Source organism: Lactuca sativa, chromosome 6 (assembly GCF_002870075.4).
Source record: "Lactuca sativa cultivar Salinas chromosome 6, Lsat_Salinas_v11, whole genome shotgun sequence".
NCBI classification, from domain to species: Eukaryota; Viridiplantae; Streptophyta; class Magnoliopsida; order Asterales; family Asteraceae; genus Lactuca; species Lactuca sativa.
Genome location: NC_056628.2, coordinates 126,673,638 through 126,689,113, shown reverse-complemented (window position 1 = coordinate 126,689,113; position 15,476 = coordinate 126,673,638). Strand labels below are relative to the sequence as shown.

General features: G+C 37.0%; 1 protein-coding gene across 2 annotated transcripts; it reads right to left on the bottom strand.

Moving 5' to 3' along the window:
- Positions 1–10,773: 10,773 nt before the first annotated feature.
- On the bottom strand, positions 10,774–13,384 carry LOC111880419 (pentatricopeptide repeat-containing protein At5g66520). Of its 2 annotated transcripts, none has more exons than XM_023876847.2 (3): positions 13,026–13,384; positions 12,846–12,912; positions 10,774–12,732 (listed from the first exon to the last, which is right to left on the bottom strand). In XM_023876847.2, the coding sequence occupies exons 1-3, from the start codon at positions 13,205–13,207 to the stop codon at positions 10,879–10,881; spliced, it is 2,103 nt and encodes a 700-aa protein (XP_023732615.1). In that variant the 5' UTR covers positions 13,208–13,384; the 3' UTR covers positions 10,774–10,878. The 2 variants fall into 2 exon arrangements, with proteins under 2 accessions (XP_023732615.1, XP_023732616.1); XM_023876848.2 differs by having other exon boundaries at positions 10,774–12,737; positions 12,863–12,912.
- Positions 13,385–15,476: the final 2,092 nt, after the last annotated feature.

Below are 15,476 nucleotides of genomic sequence, written 5' to 3'. Positions count from 1 at the left end.
AATCCCTCTAAAAACTTCAGTTAGTCATATGTTTCATCCCTTGCATGATTGGAAGAGATCCGACCTGGATGTACAGCATATTCATTCTAAATCTATCTTCTCTCTTAATAATTGTCTGTTCACCCGATGTAAGGAGTATTCTGGAAGTCCTTGATGGCTGGAGCATATCAGGAAGCGGGAAACATGTTATAGTACAATTAAAATTGAACACATACAGATTGTCTGTAGATCTCGCTACTTGATTTAAGTGGACAACAATACCCGTGGTCGTCGTCAGCTAAATGATTTATTTACAAAAGTTTATCGATATCCTTCGTGTTTAAGTGGACCACAATACCGGCAATTGACCAGATCTATTCATGAAGGTGAAGGTACTGATAAACAAGTTCAGGCTGTCTCACAACTTTGATCCCAAATATTTTTCTTGTTAAATTTGTTCATAGTTTTCCTCTATGCACAAATTTAGGGGGAGAATTAAAAAAAATTCAAAAATCAAAGAAAAATCAGAAAATTTCAAAAATCAAACAAAAATCAGAAAATTAAAAATCCAAAAATAGTGTTATTTCTATTTTGTTTTTGTTTTAAGTTTTCTTTTAGTTTTGTTTTGTCTTGAAAGTGATTTCAGGTATAGATGAAACTCATGGAGTTTGTGTCAAAAATTTCTGAGCCAAAGCCTCGTCCATGAGCATCGAAGAATTCTCATTCGAAGGAGCAAAAAATGAAGATTATTCTTTTAACATTCAATCTTCAACCCCAGAAGCAAGGTGAAGTAGAAGTTGAAGATTATGTGACGGATTGCATTAAAGCCTCCTCAATCAGTCTGCTGCTATCTATGAACCTACTGAAGTGATCTAGAAGATTATTTCTCTCTAAAGTTCTCTCTGAAGATTCTCAAGCTGAAAGCACCAATTTTCACAAATTTCTACAAGAAGCCTCCTCACCCAATGTGCGTTAAATGTCAAATTCTAAAGAAATTCCCAGCTGCTCAAGATGAAGTCATTTACTGAAGATTCATCAAGTTCATCTTGAAGCTGTGAAGTCATCGAAGATAAACGCTGAAGCCAATCTCCAACTGAAGATTAACAAGAAAAGCCAGCTACTTTTTAGGGGGAGCTTGTTGGGTCATCTAAGAAAAGAAAGCTATAAACCAAGGGGGGGGGGGGGATTGTTGGGTCAAAAATATGGTTTATACTTTACTTTTCTAGGCAAATGTATTTTTCTGTAATATTTTATGAGTTTACAGTCAGGTTTACGGTCAGTGGGTGTTTACGGCCGTAAACAGGTTTACGGCCATAAACTCATTTACGGCCCATGTTCCCCTTGTATATATATAGGTGTTAGGGGTGAGGAGTAGAGGATGATAAACATGAAAGGTGTGTACGGCCTAGAGAGAGAGAGAGAGAGAGAGAGAAGAGAGTGTGTGTTGTGTGTGAATATTGTATTTAGATCTACATTCTAATCATCAAATAATACAAGATTCATCTTCTTCTTCTTCTCCTTCTGTTCTATTTGATCTGACATCATCCGTTTGATTGGGATTTTGCACCATCAAACGGATCTGATTGATACACAGGCATTTTGGGGACTTACACTCACCACTCTCACCCAGAAGGGTGTATCCTTCCATTGGAACAACAAGAAAGAAGTAGCCTTGCAAACTCTGAAACAAGCCCTCTGCAGTGCCCCAGTGCTGTCCTTGCCAGGGGGAACAGAAGATTTCGTAGCATACTGTGATGCTTCTAATCAAGGGTTAGGCTGTGTGCTTATGCAGCGCGGAAAGGTAATAGCTTACGCATCTAGACAACTAAAAACACATGAAGTAAACTATACCACCCACGATCTCGAGCTGGGAGCTATGGTCTTCGCCCTGAAAATTTGGAGGCACTACCTATATGGTACAAAGTGAACCATTTTCACAGACTACAATAGCCTTCAACACATTCTGAATCAAAAAGAATTGAACGTGAGATAGCAGAGATGGGTCGAGCTACTAAACGACTATGAATATGAGACCAAGTACCACCTAGGAAAGGCTAACGTAGTAGCCAATGCTTCAAGCCGAAAGGAATACTCAAGCCACTGAGTAAAGACGTTGACAATAACCATCCATTCCCATATATCCTCATAAATTAAGGAGGCTCAGCAGCAAGCCTTGAAACCAGAAAACGTACCCAATGAAGCATTGCGTGGAATGGAGAAGACTCTGATGATCAAAGATGATGGAGCCTATTACCTTATAGACCGTATCTAGACACCGAGATTCGGTGGGTTACGAGACGTGATAATGAATGAGGCTCACAAAACAAGGTAACCTGTCCATCCGAGTTCCAATAAGATGTACTTGAATATCAAACAACATTATTGGTGGCCGAATATGAAAACAGAGACTGCCACTTACGTGGGCAAGTGTCTTACTTATGCCAAAGTTAAAATGGAATATCAAAAGCCCTCGGTACTACTTCAGCAACTTGAGATACTCGAGTGGAAATGGGAAAAGATAACGATGGATTTTATAACCAAATTACCCAAGATGGCAGATGGTCTGGATACTCTCTGGGTCATCGTTGACCGACTAACAAAATCTGCCCATTTCCTACCAATAAAGGAGACGTACAAGATGGAAAGACTAACGCGAATATACTTGAAGGAAGTAGTGAGACTCCATGGGGTGCCTATATCTATTATTTCTGATAGACATAGCAGATTCATAAGCACTACCTACCACCCTCAAAATATGGCCAAAGCGAGAGAACCATTCAAACTCTAGAAGACATGCTTCGGGCATGTGTAATAGACTTTGGAAAAGATTGGAATACTCACCTACCCTTAATTGAATTCTTATACAACAATAGCTACCACACAAGTATAGGAGTCGCTCCCTTTGAGGCCTTGTATGGCCGGAAGTCCAGATCGCCCCTCTACTGGGCTGAGGTGGGGGACACCCAACTGGCAAAAGGGAAAACGTCTAACAACGCACTCACTGGACCCGAGATTATTCAAGAAACCACATAAAGGATAGACCAAATTCGAGCACGACTCCAAGCATCGAGGGACCGACAAAAGAGTTATGCAGATAAAAGGCGAAAGCCTCTGGAATTTCAGGTGGGTGACCGAGTGCTGCTAAAAGTCTCCCTGTGGAAAGGAATGATACGATTTGGTAAGATAGGTAAACTAATTCCCCGATACATCGGACCATTCGAGATCCTCGCACGGATCGGTACGGTGGCCTACAAACTGCAACTACCCTCCGAGATCAGTAATATACACCCTGTGTTCCATGTGTCAAACCTAAAGAAGTTCCTATCGGATGAAACCCTCATAATACCACTAGGTGAGATCAAAGTGAATGAGAACCTTCTAATCATCGAGTAGCTTGTCGAGATTATGGATAAGGAAGTCAAGTGCACGAAAAAGACGCATCCCCATTGTGAAGGTTCGCAAGCGTGGGCCGGAATTCCCCTGGGAATGCGAGGATCAAATGATGCAGAAGTACCCTCATCTTTTCACTAATTCTTAGGAATGACTTCTAAAGAATTTTGGGACGAAATTCCCTCTAACGGGGGGATGATGTCACAACTGGAAATTTCCAAGTCTAGAAAGCAAGCCAAATCAGTCCCTTACATGTAATATTTGTATTTATGCTAATATTATATGTTGGTAATGTAATGTTTTTGAGAATTATGATACCCTAAAGCCTCCTAAGTTGATGAAAACAATAAGAAGTTTAAGTTATGTAAAAAATGATCACATAAACAAGCATATTAAAAATTCTACACACCAAGACCATGAACATTTCCTAGAAATCACTTTGGTTGTGAACCTCCTTAAAACATCAAAGGTTGACCGTGAACAACTTAAAGAAGCACCTTTAGGCCGTGAACACCTTCCTAGGAGGTGTCTTGGGTGTAAACGCATTTAATAATTCAAGCTTTGACCATAAACACCATCCTAGGCAAAGTTTAGGCCGTAACCCCCCCCCCCCCCCCATGATACCTTTTTGGCCGTAAACTACCCTAGAGAACTACCTTTTGAGCGTAAACCATGGTTTATGGTCCATTTGGACCGTGAACCCCTTTCAATTCAATGGTGCTCACGGTGGATGCAAGCTGTAATGCGTAGATTTCAAATACAAACTCAGTTATTCATGCATTATCTAATAGTAACCAAAGTAAACATCTTATCATTCCCTTATCCCATATTAGGGACCGTGAACCCTATTTCCCCATTTCACAACTCATATTTGCGTTCTGTAAACGACGAAAACACTCTCAAGGCTTCATCCAAGTTCAAGAACCAATTCCTTCATCAACCCTACTAAGTTCTTGTAAGTGTTTATGTCTAGTAAGAGTTTCATACCATTAGCTATTTTAAACTCCAACTCACACATAAATTTATGTGTTTATAATCTTATCCTAGCAAAAATTCTCAAGAGGATCACCCCACACTTCATGTGTTCTAGGTTCTAACTCATCCTCTCATCTCTTCACCCACACCATCTACTACCCAAGGTGAGCTTCATACCCCTATTTTTGATGTTTTTCATGGTTTTTGGGGGAGGATACAAGTCAAGGTTTTGTTTGAATCTACTTATGCTTGCTTGTTAGACATATATACTAAGTTATATGTGTGTTATATCTTTGAAAACTCCATGTGAAATAGTTTCTTGAGTTCAAAAATTTGCGATGATTTAAGTGGCTAAACCATAATACTCAAATGATGGAAAGTATCAAAACTAGTATGTTTACATTATATGATGTTACAACTTTTATGACAAAAACTCCAAAGGGTTTCCTAAAAATTTGCTCAAAACCAAAATGATGAACAAAATTGTCACACCCCAAAACCAAGAACGGTGGAAAAATTTGGGGGTGGAGGACGTCATGTACAGTATCATAACAATGCAAAGTAGTAAACAAGCAACAACATCATCCATTGCGTTAATAGTATAATTTCATACACATGTGTTATTTAAATGTAATAAGACACCAAAACATGAATCAAAATAAAAGACGAGTCTTGAACGCTCCGTCTTCTCAAAACCTGGTCATCGTACCTATCTACTAGCGACCTGAGAATACAAGTTATTTTGAAAGTGTAGATCAGCATTTAAGCTGGTGAGTTCATAAGTATTTAATGTCGATGTTTGTATAAGTTTGAATGAAAATGTTCGTAAATGTTCAATGTAAATGTTTGTATACGTTTGAAAACCCTAGAAAATCCCATATTTCCTACTAGTATAAAATGTAGTCTTTTACCAAGACCCGACTATTTAGAAGGTTTGCTTCTCTTGTAAAAATGAAGGTTTTTCCCAAGTACAAATATTATTATCAAAATAAAGTTTACCTCGTCGTTTATGTGAATGTTTCACAAAGTAAAGATAACAGGGAAAATTATATAATCATTGAAATCGTATCCATTTGTCTAGGATAAACACGACGCGGTAAATCGCGGAACAGTACAACCAAGGACATCCGTCGATGTGTAGTTTCCCACTGTAGCTAACAGCCAGGTGTAGGATGGTCAGTCCCGTATAGTATGTAGTAGTCTCCTTGTATTGTATGTTCTCTTTGTATATTATGTTCTCTTTGTATAGTATGTTCTCTTTGTATAGACTCATGAATGAACTGACTCATGTATGATTCCTTGTACTAGGAATAGTAAATCGTATCTCCTAAACTATACCTATTATAGTTTACTAGTAATGTAGTTTGAAATGTCCAAGTATGTTTATACACCTTTGCTACACAAAAGTGTTGGAACTGAAGTAACAGTTTTCATATCAATACATATATATACTTACTACATAAGTGTCTATATATATGGTTTTAACAATATATAAGTTTAAAAGAGGTTTTGTAATACATTTAAAGGGTTTTGAACAATGAATAAATAATGACTTGATGTCAGTTTATAAAACGATTTAAAAGTAGTTTGTTTTGAAACACAGTTTGAAGCATATGAAATCCTTGTTTGAAACACAGTTATAAATTACATGTGATTGATTATATAACTAGCATGTTTTCTACTTGTATTCTCCCCCATAAAAGCATTTAAAATCATTTAAAAGATAAGTTAAGGGGGTACGAACTCACCTGTAGTGAGTGGTTTGGATGAACGGGTGGTATAGGATGCTAAGTGTCAAGTGAAGACTTAAACACACACAGAGATCCTATTTAACATATAATGACACATATATGTATCCAATTAGTCATTTAACAACTAATTAACCAAGTTAAGACACCCTAGGACATGTAAAACACTTTTATTCAAGTGTTATAAGTACCAAAAGGTTGCATCTAAAGGTTGTATGGCCTCACATTGGAGTTTACTGCCCAAATGGTAACACCATGTGAGTTTACGGCCAATGGTCATTTACCTCATGAGTTTACGGCCGTAAACTCATGGTAATTAGTACCATTTTGTGTTTTAAGGTCTTATAAGTCAATGTTAAGTATCCTATGATCAAGTCCAAGCCTTAGGAAGTAATAGTGGCACAATTGCACCACCTTTTAGAGTTTACGGCCCATGGTCAATTCCCCATGAGTTTACATCCGTAAACTCATGTGTGCTTGATTCTTTTGTTTGTTTAAGGTCCTATACTCCTCAAGGAAGTGATCTAGACTTGTATCCAAGGCTTAGGAAGGGACTAAGGATCATATGGCCCTTTCATTAGAGTTTACGGCCCAAGGAGATTGCCTTGGCCGTAAACACTTATGATCTTGTGTTTCTTGATGTTTTCTAGTTGATTAATAAGTGTATCAAGCCTATAACAAGCTAAGTTAAGAGTACTTACAATATAGAAGCTTGTTTGGGTGTTTAAGGTCCAAGAACACTAGTGAGTATTCTTGGAGCTCTTGGTGTTTTGAATAACACTTGAAGATCTATGTGAAAGTGAAGATTTCATGGATGAAATGGTGTATAACAACTAGATGAAAGGTTATAACAACAAATCAAGGGTAGAAACACTTACATTTTTGGAAGATTGGAAGAAAAGTGTTATGATACTTGAGAGAGAAGTTGATGTTCTTGAGCTTGAAAGTTGGAAATGAGGAAAATGAAGAGTAAACTCATGCTATATGCATGAGTTTACGGCCATAAGGGAGTTTACGGCCCAAACTCCAAAAGTTTGGTCATGAACTCCTTATTAAGGTGTTATGTGTGTGTTTGCTACTCCAAGACCCTAGAAGGCACTTCCTTTTATTCATTTGTTTGAAGAATTAATAATAACGCACCCAAAACGGACTTTAAACTGGCTAAAAATTAGCAGAAATGTGTTTGACTTTTATTTAAAGTGCTTGACTGTAGGGTTTGCACGAATGAAAATTTTGAGTTGTCACAAAAAGATACGAAAGTAGTTAGGAAATGGAAATAATAATACTTGTGAGGGACCATTTTCGGCCATATGGGAATATAAAGATTATTTTTGGACTATAGGCTAAGTTTGTGGAATTATTGAATATCTCAATTTTTAAAGGACCAAAAGTGGAATTTTAGATAAACAAGGGCCTTTTTGAATATTTTCATAAATATAAGCCTAAAATGAACATTTTAGAAGAAATGGGTCATTTTACACATTTCACCAAGTTCTAGCTACTTATGACAACTTTTGGCAAATATAGGTCTTATTTGATACTTTATAAAAGGAATGGCCATTTTTGCCAATACCGATAATATTTTGTCATTTTTGATAAATATGATGTCCAAGTGGATTATCCTCAATAAACGAAAATGATAGATTTAACCAATAAGAATAATTATTTTTATTTATTTCAATAAGTAATGGATATTCACGATTTGCTCAAAAACATGTTAGTATTCTAGTAAGACGAATCTCCACAGTATATATATATATATATATATATATATATATATATATATATATATATATATATATATATATATATATATATATATATATATTAGTATACATTTAAGAGTAAAGAGTTATAACCAGAGTCTCCTGGAGGGGGAACGAGAATTTATGTATAGATCTATACGGGGTTGACACCCCGCACCTTCATTGTTCGCTGCAGCTAGACTGGCCGGTAGAGGGTGACAAATGTCTTCAATCAAACGCGAGCACTTGAGAAACGACTCACATAGAATATAACAGTGAATTGTTTAGAAATAAACATATGTTACACCTTCCGGCTATACTAACGATTGTTGAGTACTTTAAACGAAGCGTATATCACACAAGTATTAGGGTTTTAATACTACTATTTTACACATTCAGAAAATATATGATTTTCTGGGGAAAACAATTGTACACGAATTTGAAAACGATTGTATACGATTTTCGAAAACGATAAACTATAGCACACAAGCAACTATACTTGGTTGAAAACGAGACTTACAACTATTTTGATAAGAAAATATGGGATTTTCTGATTTTTCAAACTAACATAGATTTTTATACAAAATGCTTATGAACTCACCAACATATTTTATGTTGACGCTTTTCAAACGATTTGTATTCTCAGGAAATCAGTAAGCAGGTTTGTGAGCTGCGGATGTTGAATTCTTTTGATGTATTTTGGAACTTACTCACCATTGGTTCTTTTGTGTAATTCAAAAACATAAACATGATGTAAAACAATGTAAGTTTGTTATATTGATGTATGATGTTTGGATTTGCTATGTTTCATTTATATTCAATTGTTATGATACTGTACAATGAAGTCACCCTCCTCTGGACGTTTCCGCCGCCTGGTCCGGGGGTGTGACACCTCAAAAGGCTTGTTAAGGTGAAGATAACTCTGGATCTGCAAGCTCAAGCTACTCCTAAGCAACCTCCAAGTGCTCCTCTTCTTCTCTTCACCACAAAATACTAACAAACTTACTTTCAAGCTCAAATCTCACCAAATACACTTAGGGTTTCGATATTAGGACATAAGGTGATGGAGGATGATCAATAGAATGTCCAAAGGTGGTATAAGTTGCTTTAATATGGTGCAAACCCTAAAAATTAGGGTTTGCCCCATCACTATGTATGCCATGCGCACTCCATGTATGCCCCGCGTATGGTGGTGAATCCTGCGATCTGGAAATGAGCTAGTATGCTAAACGTACTCATAGAGTACGCCTAACGTACTAGCTAGGGACTAAAATGATATGATTTTTGTATTAAGGGGATAAAGGAAACATACCAAATTCTTGAGTGTTACACCTAGGTAGGATTTGACAGAGGATACCAGTCGTACCCCCAACTAAGAGGTGCATCCACTGGATGTTGTTGTTGACGTGAACCCCCACTGAACATGCGGCCATTGTGACCCGCTCGACCGCCACGACCATTCCAACCACCATATCGGCCTCCACGGTAATAGTTGCGCTAATTGGTTGTGTTGGAGGTGCCATCATTGGCGAGAATGGTGGGAGAAGAGTCATGATCAGAATAAGTGGGAGTAGTCGTAGTTTGTAGCTACTGATCTTGTAATATTTGGCGTTTTTCAATCAATAACATGGACCGCATTTGCGTGAAGGATGGTAGAGGATCACGATGGCGTATGGTAGTAGCAATGTAATTATACTTGGCAGACAACCCATTGAGACCATCAGACACGAGATTTATCTCAGGGACCAGGTTTTCCAGATTTTAAGCAAATTAGCAAGAGTCATGATACAAGAACAATAATCATTGATAGAAGAGTCACCTTGAGTGATGTTTCAGATCTTACTGTCAAGTTGGATTGAGGTAGTAAGCTTATTTTATCTGAAAAGTAGTTCCAGGCAGTTCCAAACTCCATATGCAGAGGAGAATTTCTTCAGATTCATGTGGAGAAAAGGCTGAAACAAAGTGTTATAGATCCAAGATTTTACAATGGAGTCCAAACAATGTAGTTCAAACGTTTCTATTTTTTTTGTGGCTTCAAGAGACTTGTCAGTGGTGGGAAGAAGATGTTTGGAGAGACTGTATCCCTTGCAATGGGTTTCAAATAGCTCATGTCATATGTCATAATTCATTCTTTCAAGATCAAGAACTAAAGGAACTGTATGTTTGATTTTAATGGAGGAAGAAGGTTTGTCAAGAAGAGACACAAAAGAAGACGAATCCTTGCCAGTCATGATTGATGAAGTAGGAGGGAAACAGAATCGAAGAAAAAAAAAAAAAGTGCCTATTCAACGGCTAGTGTTCTTTGATACCATGTAATTGTGATAAAATCTCATGCATTCCTCTACTTCAATAAACAAATTTATACAAATATACATCGATGGGCCAAGGGTATGAGCTAATAATCTAAATACAAAGACTATACATCAAAATATATATGCTAACAATAACCCATTTATCTAAAATGTTTGGTTGAATTGGGAATATCAACCCATTTAAATAAATATGTTAAGTTTGGTTGAAAACTTCAACCCAATTAATAAATGGGTTAACCCGGATCCAACCTCGATCGACCCATTGCCGGTTCTAATCTTAAAGCCCATATATAATATGTAATTAATCTTATTCGAGTTAATCTGGACTTGACCATTTTTTATAACAAACCTGAAATCCAATTCTAATTATCAGATTTTACGGATTAGCCAGTTTTAACACTTGGAAAACAGGTTTTGTCAATAGAAATCTATAGACGCAAACTGATTTTGTCACTGCCTCATATATCAAAGGAACCTACAATATCAAGTAACGAAACAATTTTAATCAATAACTCAGGGAATAAAATGTTAATCTGTTATTTCCGCTACATTCACGTAACTTACATTACGTTTTTTTCAATCAACACACACGTTTATGGATTACATGTAAAAAAGGAATGTATATAGTGTGTAAATTAGATCAATGGTTTACCAAAATCAAAATAAAGTAAAGTCTTTACATTAGTCCCAAACATAAGATTAAACAAAACAAAATATAGTTGTTCAAAATCACCAATAATCGTTACACGAACATACGCCATCTTTAAAATGATGAAATCGACTTCTATCCCTCACAATTATTTCCCTCTCAAAACACTTGGAAACCAATTTACTCACCTCATGACAATCCTTACACACCCTCAAATTCTTAGTGATCCTTAAAACCTCCCCCGGTTTACTTTTCAACAAACCATAAGCAATCGCTAGTTTCTCACTATGATAAAAAACCGGGTTTTCCACATCCTCTTCTTCTTCACTAATATCATGCAACACATTCTCACTTTCCGGTTCATATCCCATAGATTTAATCGAAGTCAACATTTCGTTGACTTTTTCATATATCTGTTTCGAATCCCGATGAACTCTCCCCCCTGCAATAAACTCATTAATACTACCCTCGATTTCGATTTGTGAAAAACCCGGTTCTTTTTTAACACCTCTATCGTTCATGAGCTTCCTAATTTTAGCAACGGATTCCCATTTTGATGAGTTGGCGTATATATTAGCTAATAATACATATCTTCCGCTATTATGAGGCTCCAATTCTATGACTTTTTCCCCGATTTTTTCTCCTAATTCGACATTGTTATGGATCTTGCAAGCTCCAAGAAGTGCACCCATCACACCCACGTCTGGATTCATTGGCATCTCGTTTATAAGGTCAATGGCGGAATCGAACATTCCGGCCCTTCCAAGCATGTCCACCATGCATCCGTAATGCTCCATTCCGGGTGTAATCCCGTGAGATTCCACCATGTGTTTGAAATAATAACGACCTTGTTCAATTAATCCGGAATGAGCACACGCGCTTAGTAAGTTCACGAATGTAATGTAGTCCGGAGATACTGATTCCGTTTCCATTTTCTTGAAGAGGTCGATGGCGGAATCGCCTTTTCCGTGCATCGCGAATCCCCCGATCATGGAATTCCAAGAAGAGATGGAAACGGAAACGGAATCGGAATCGGAATCGGAATTGGATTTGGATTTGGTTAACTCGTTGAATGTTTCGAGTGCCTTTTCGAGTGAACCGCATTTGCAGTACATATCGATGATGGTGGAGGCGAGTTTTGGGTCGATTTGGATTCCGTTTCTCTTGATGTAATCGTGAATCCATTCCCCTTGTTTTAATGCTCCGAGTTTTGTACATGCTGATAACATGCTTGCTGCTACAAATTTGTCCAGTTTGATGTGGTTTGATTGCATTTTGTTGAACAATTGAAGGGCTTCGTGGAAACGGTTGCTTTGGACGTATGCAGAAATCATGGCGTTCCAGGAAACGGGGTTTCTTTCTGGCATTTTATCGAACACTTTGCGTGCCTCGTTGATGTATCCCAGTTGGGAATAACCAGTAATTAGTGTTGTCCAAGAGATGGGATCTGGGCGAGGCATTTTGTCGAACACCTTCCTTGCTTCCTGCAAGTTCTTGAAGGTTACATACATATGAATCAAGTTGTTCTGAGAGAACCCATCTGAAGAGTATCCGAATTTCAAAATCTGGGCATGAACTTGCTTGCCTTCTTCAATGGCGTTGTGTAAAGAGCAAGCTCTTGTGACAGGAGGGAAACTGAACTTATTGGGTGTAACAGAACTTTGTAACATTTGGGAGTACAAAGATATGCATTCTTTGGGATGTTGGAATTGGAGATAACCCCTAAAAATGGTGTTGTAAATGAATGCGTCTGGCTTTGGCAAATTGTCAAACACCTTTAGTGCATAACCCAAATCGCCGTTTTTTGAGATAGCACAGAACTTGATGATCCTTCCAATGGCATCGTTATCATATGAAAGGCCAAGTTTGATGATCTGGGAGTGGTATTGCTTCAGCTCCTCCATGGTTGAGCATGACTCTAGGCCTTCATGGAGCTGGACTGAGTTAACAAAAAAACAACATTCACCAGAGAGCTAAAACATGCTAATAAGCACTAGAATTGTCACAAAAACAATGTTTGATATCAATTAGAGAGGGGTTAAAGCACCTTAAGCAGATGAAGACCTTTTTTCGACGAATCCAGGGCATTTGGTTTGGGGTTGGACATCACAAACCTACATACGTAAACCAAGCCAACAGCAAACGTGTTGAATATACAGACGAGATCATTTGATCTGAAGATAAATTGAACACAAACTGTATATCATCAAAATTCTAATTGACTTGCCTATTGATCAGCGTATTGTTGCCCTTTGGGGGATAATTGGTAGGCAAATTAATGATCACTGCTGTGCACCGTAGAGACCTACGAGACTTGTTCTTGGAACCACCATTTTTAGTAGCATATGGAAATGAAGGTAGCTTTGCGGGTTCCATAGAAAGACCGTTTATTGGCATGATTTCAAGCATCCTGAATCACTGCAGAGATGAAAGCAGCTGATGAATCACTCTACGCTGCTACTAAGAAGTACGAAGATGTAGCAAAAATGGATGACAGGGGTGCAATTGACGAGTAACAAGTGAAGGAGAAAGCCGTGTCAGGTGTAGTGAAGCTAGACTGATTATCCGTTCGTTGCCTCAATCTAAAAGATAACGAGTAAATTATAGTTTCGGCCCATGACTTTATTTGATTTTTGTAGTTTTGGTCTCAATTTTTTTTTTTTAAATTTATTTATAGTTTTGATCTTTATTCTATGTCTTTGTAACGTCGTACTACAAATAAGTTGACTATATTAGCCTTACTAGGTGTGAGCCCCGTGTATTACACGGGTTTATTAAAAAAAGTTGAATATAAAATAATAAGGATCAAGTTTTTCAATATATCTAGCCTAATAAATGAAAACTAATTTCTTTGTTTATAATTGGATTTCATAACATTTTTTGTTTTGAAAAAGTTATTTTATAATTAAGTGAAAATTATGATGTGTAAACATTTAATTATGGAAGAATTGATTATTGTCTAATTTGTAGTTGTATGTTTTTTTGGTATGATTATTGAAATTTAATTTAATGATTCTACATAACATAAATAAACTCGCATAAAATATGGAATTTACTTTTAAATTTAAAAAAATTGAAAGCACAAGAAAATACCAAGTGGAAAAAGAAAAAATCAAAAAATCATACAAAATGACATGTGTCAAACTAAATGAGAAAATGACATTTGGCAAAAATATTTTCATTTATTAGGGTAGATGTCCTAATCTTATCTTATGGATACATTATATAATTTAATATTATATTACTTCTGCTGACAACTCTCATCTCCTCCCCTCGTAATGAATCATCAGGGCGGTCCATTGGTTTTCCATGTCCTGGGCGAAGATGCTTAATTATACCCGTTTATTTGTACCAATCCTATATAATTTGTGTTTATAAAAAAACAATTATTAAGAAGTTAGATTGAAGTCCCAAAGAATAGTCAACAAATATGATTACTAGACAGGATATTTGGTATAATTTAAGAGTTTTATTTTTCTAGTTCTAGCTTAAAACCATTCATCAATACTTTTGTAGATGTCCATATAACGAATATGGATCTTCAATCACCACAATCTCATTTATTTAAGAAACTTAAATAAAAACAATAATTTCGTATTTCATTGGATTACCATCATTTTACATTAGGTTCTTTTATCTTCACAATTGTTTGTAAATTTTTTGTTAGCAATTGTTTTTTCAATAAACAACAGTTATGAATTTCACAATTGCTTGACTTGAACATAAGCAATCGTTCTTTCAACAATTTGTATCACTAAAAAATTTCCCTGAATGTTCAACAATCAACAACTTGTTCTTATTGTAATGCTCGTTTTCCCAGGTACATTAATTAATATTATAATTAGAATTGTGTTGAGGTGACTCGACGAGTTGGTGCTTAGACTCGTCGAGTTAGGTCGCGAATGGGTGACGTGGAAAATGTTTGGACTCGACGAGTCAAGGGAGTGAACTCGCCGAGTTAGAGCTGACGAAAGAAACCCTAATTTCTCGGGTTTGGGACCTATTTAAGGACCCTTATAGCCACCATTTGCGGCTACCAAACCCTTGAGAGAAACCCTAGAAGTGCTTGAGCGTTTGTGAGAGGGAAGAAGCCATTATTTGATATTTGTGGGTTGGTTTTGCATGAAGAATGTGGTACCAGCTTAGAGGAGGCCAAGGATGTTGCATATCTGTGGATTTCAAGTGAAGGGCATCATACTTGAGGTAGCATATCGATCCTTTTTCTGTTTTGTTGAAGAATCCATGAATCTAGGGTTTTCTATACCCTTTATTGGGATGATTTGTTGGGAATAGGGTCCCTTATCATGTTTAGACTTCGGATATGGACCCATAGTGGTCCAGAGAGCTTTATCCATCTTTCTTTATGATGAGTTATGGAAGAAATGGACTTAGGATGTTGTATTTGGGGCTAATTCATCAAGTAGAGTTGTTTGGACGTTGCATGAGCATCAAGATTGAAACTTTACGTGTTTATTGAGCTTAGGAAGGTCAGATCTATGGATTAGAGGAACAGATATGACCTCAGAAGGTCAATTGAGTTTGAGCATGGAATGAATTTGCCGAGTCCATGAACAGACTCGACGAGTCGGACCGAGTTGTCCCGTGACTTACACAGTTGGTGACTCGCCGAGTTGGGGGAGTGACTTGGTGATTCAGATGAAATTTAGGGGACTTGAGT

Excerpts from the sequence above, each read along its gene's own strand:
- LOC111880419 (XM_023876847.2), bottom strand. The coding sequence starts at position 13,207 with ATGCTTGAAATCATGCCAATAAACGGTCTTTCTATGGAACCCGCAAAG. Across the intron at positions 12,913-13,025 it reads AACAATACGCTGATCAATAG|GTTTGTGATGTCCAACCCCA; the intron begins GCAAGTCAATTA and ends TTACGTATGTAG. Across the intron at positions 12,733-12,845 it reads AAGGTCTTCATCTGCTTAAG|CTCCATGAAGGCCTAGAGTC; the intron begins GTGCTTTAACCC and ends AACTCAGTCCAG.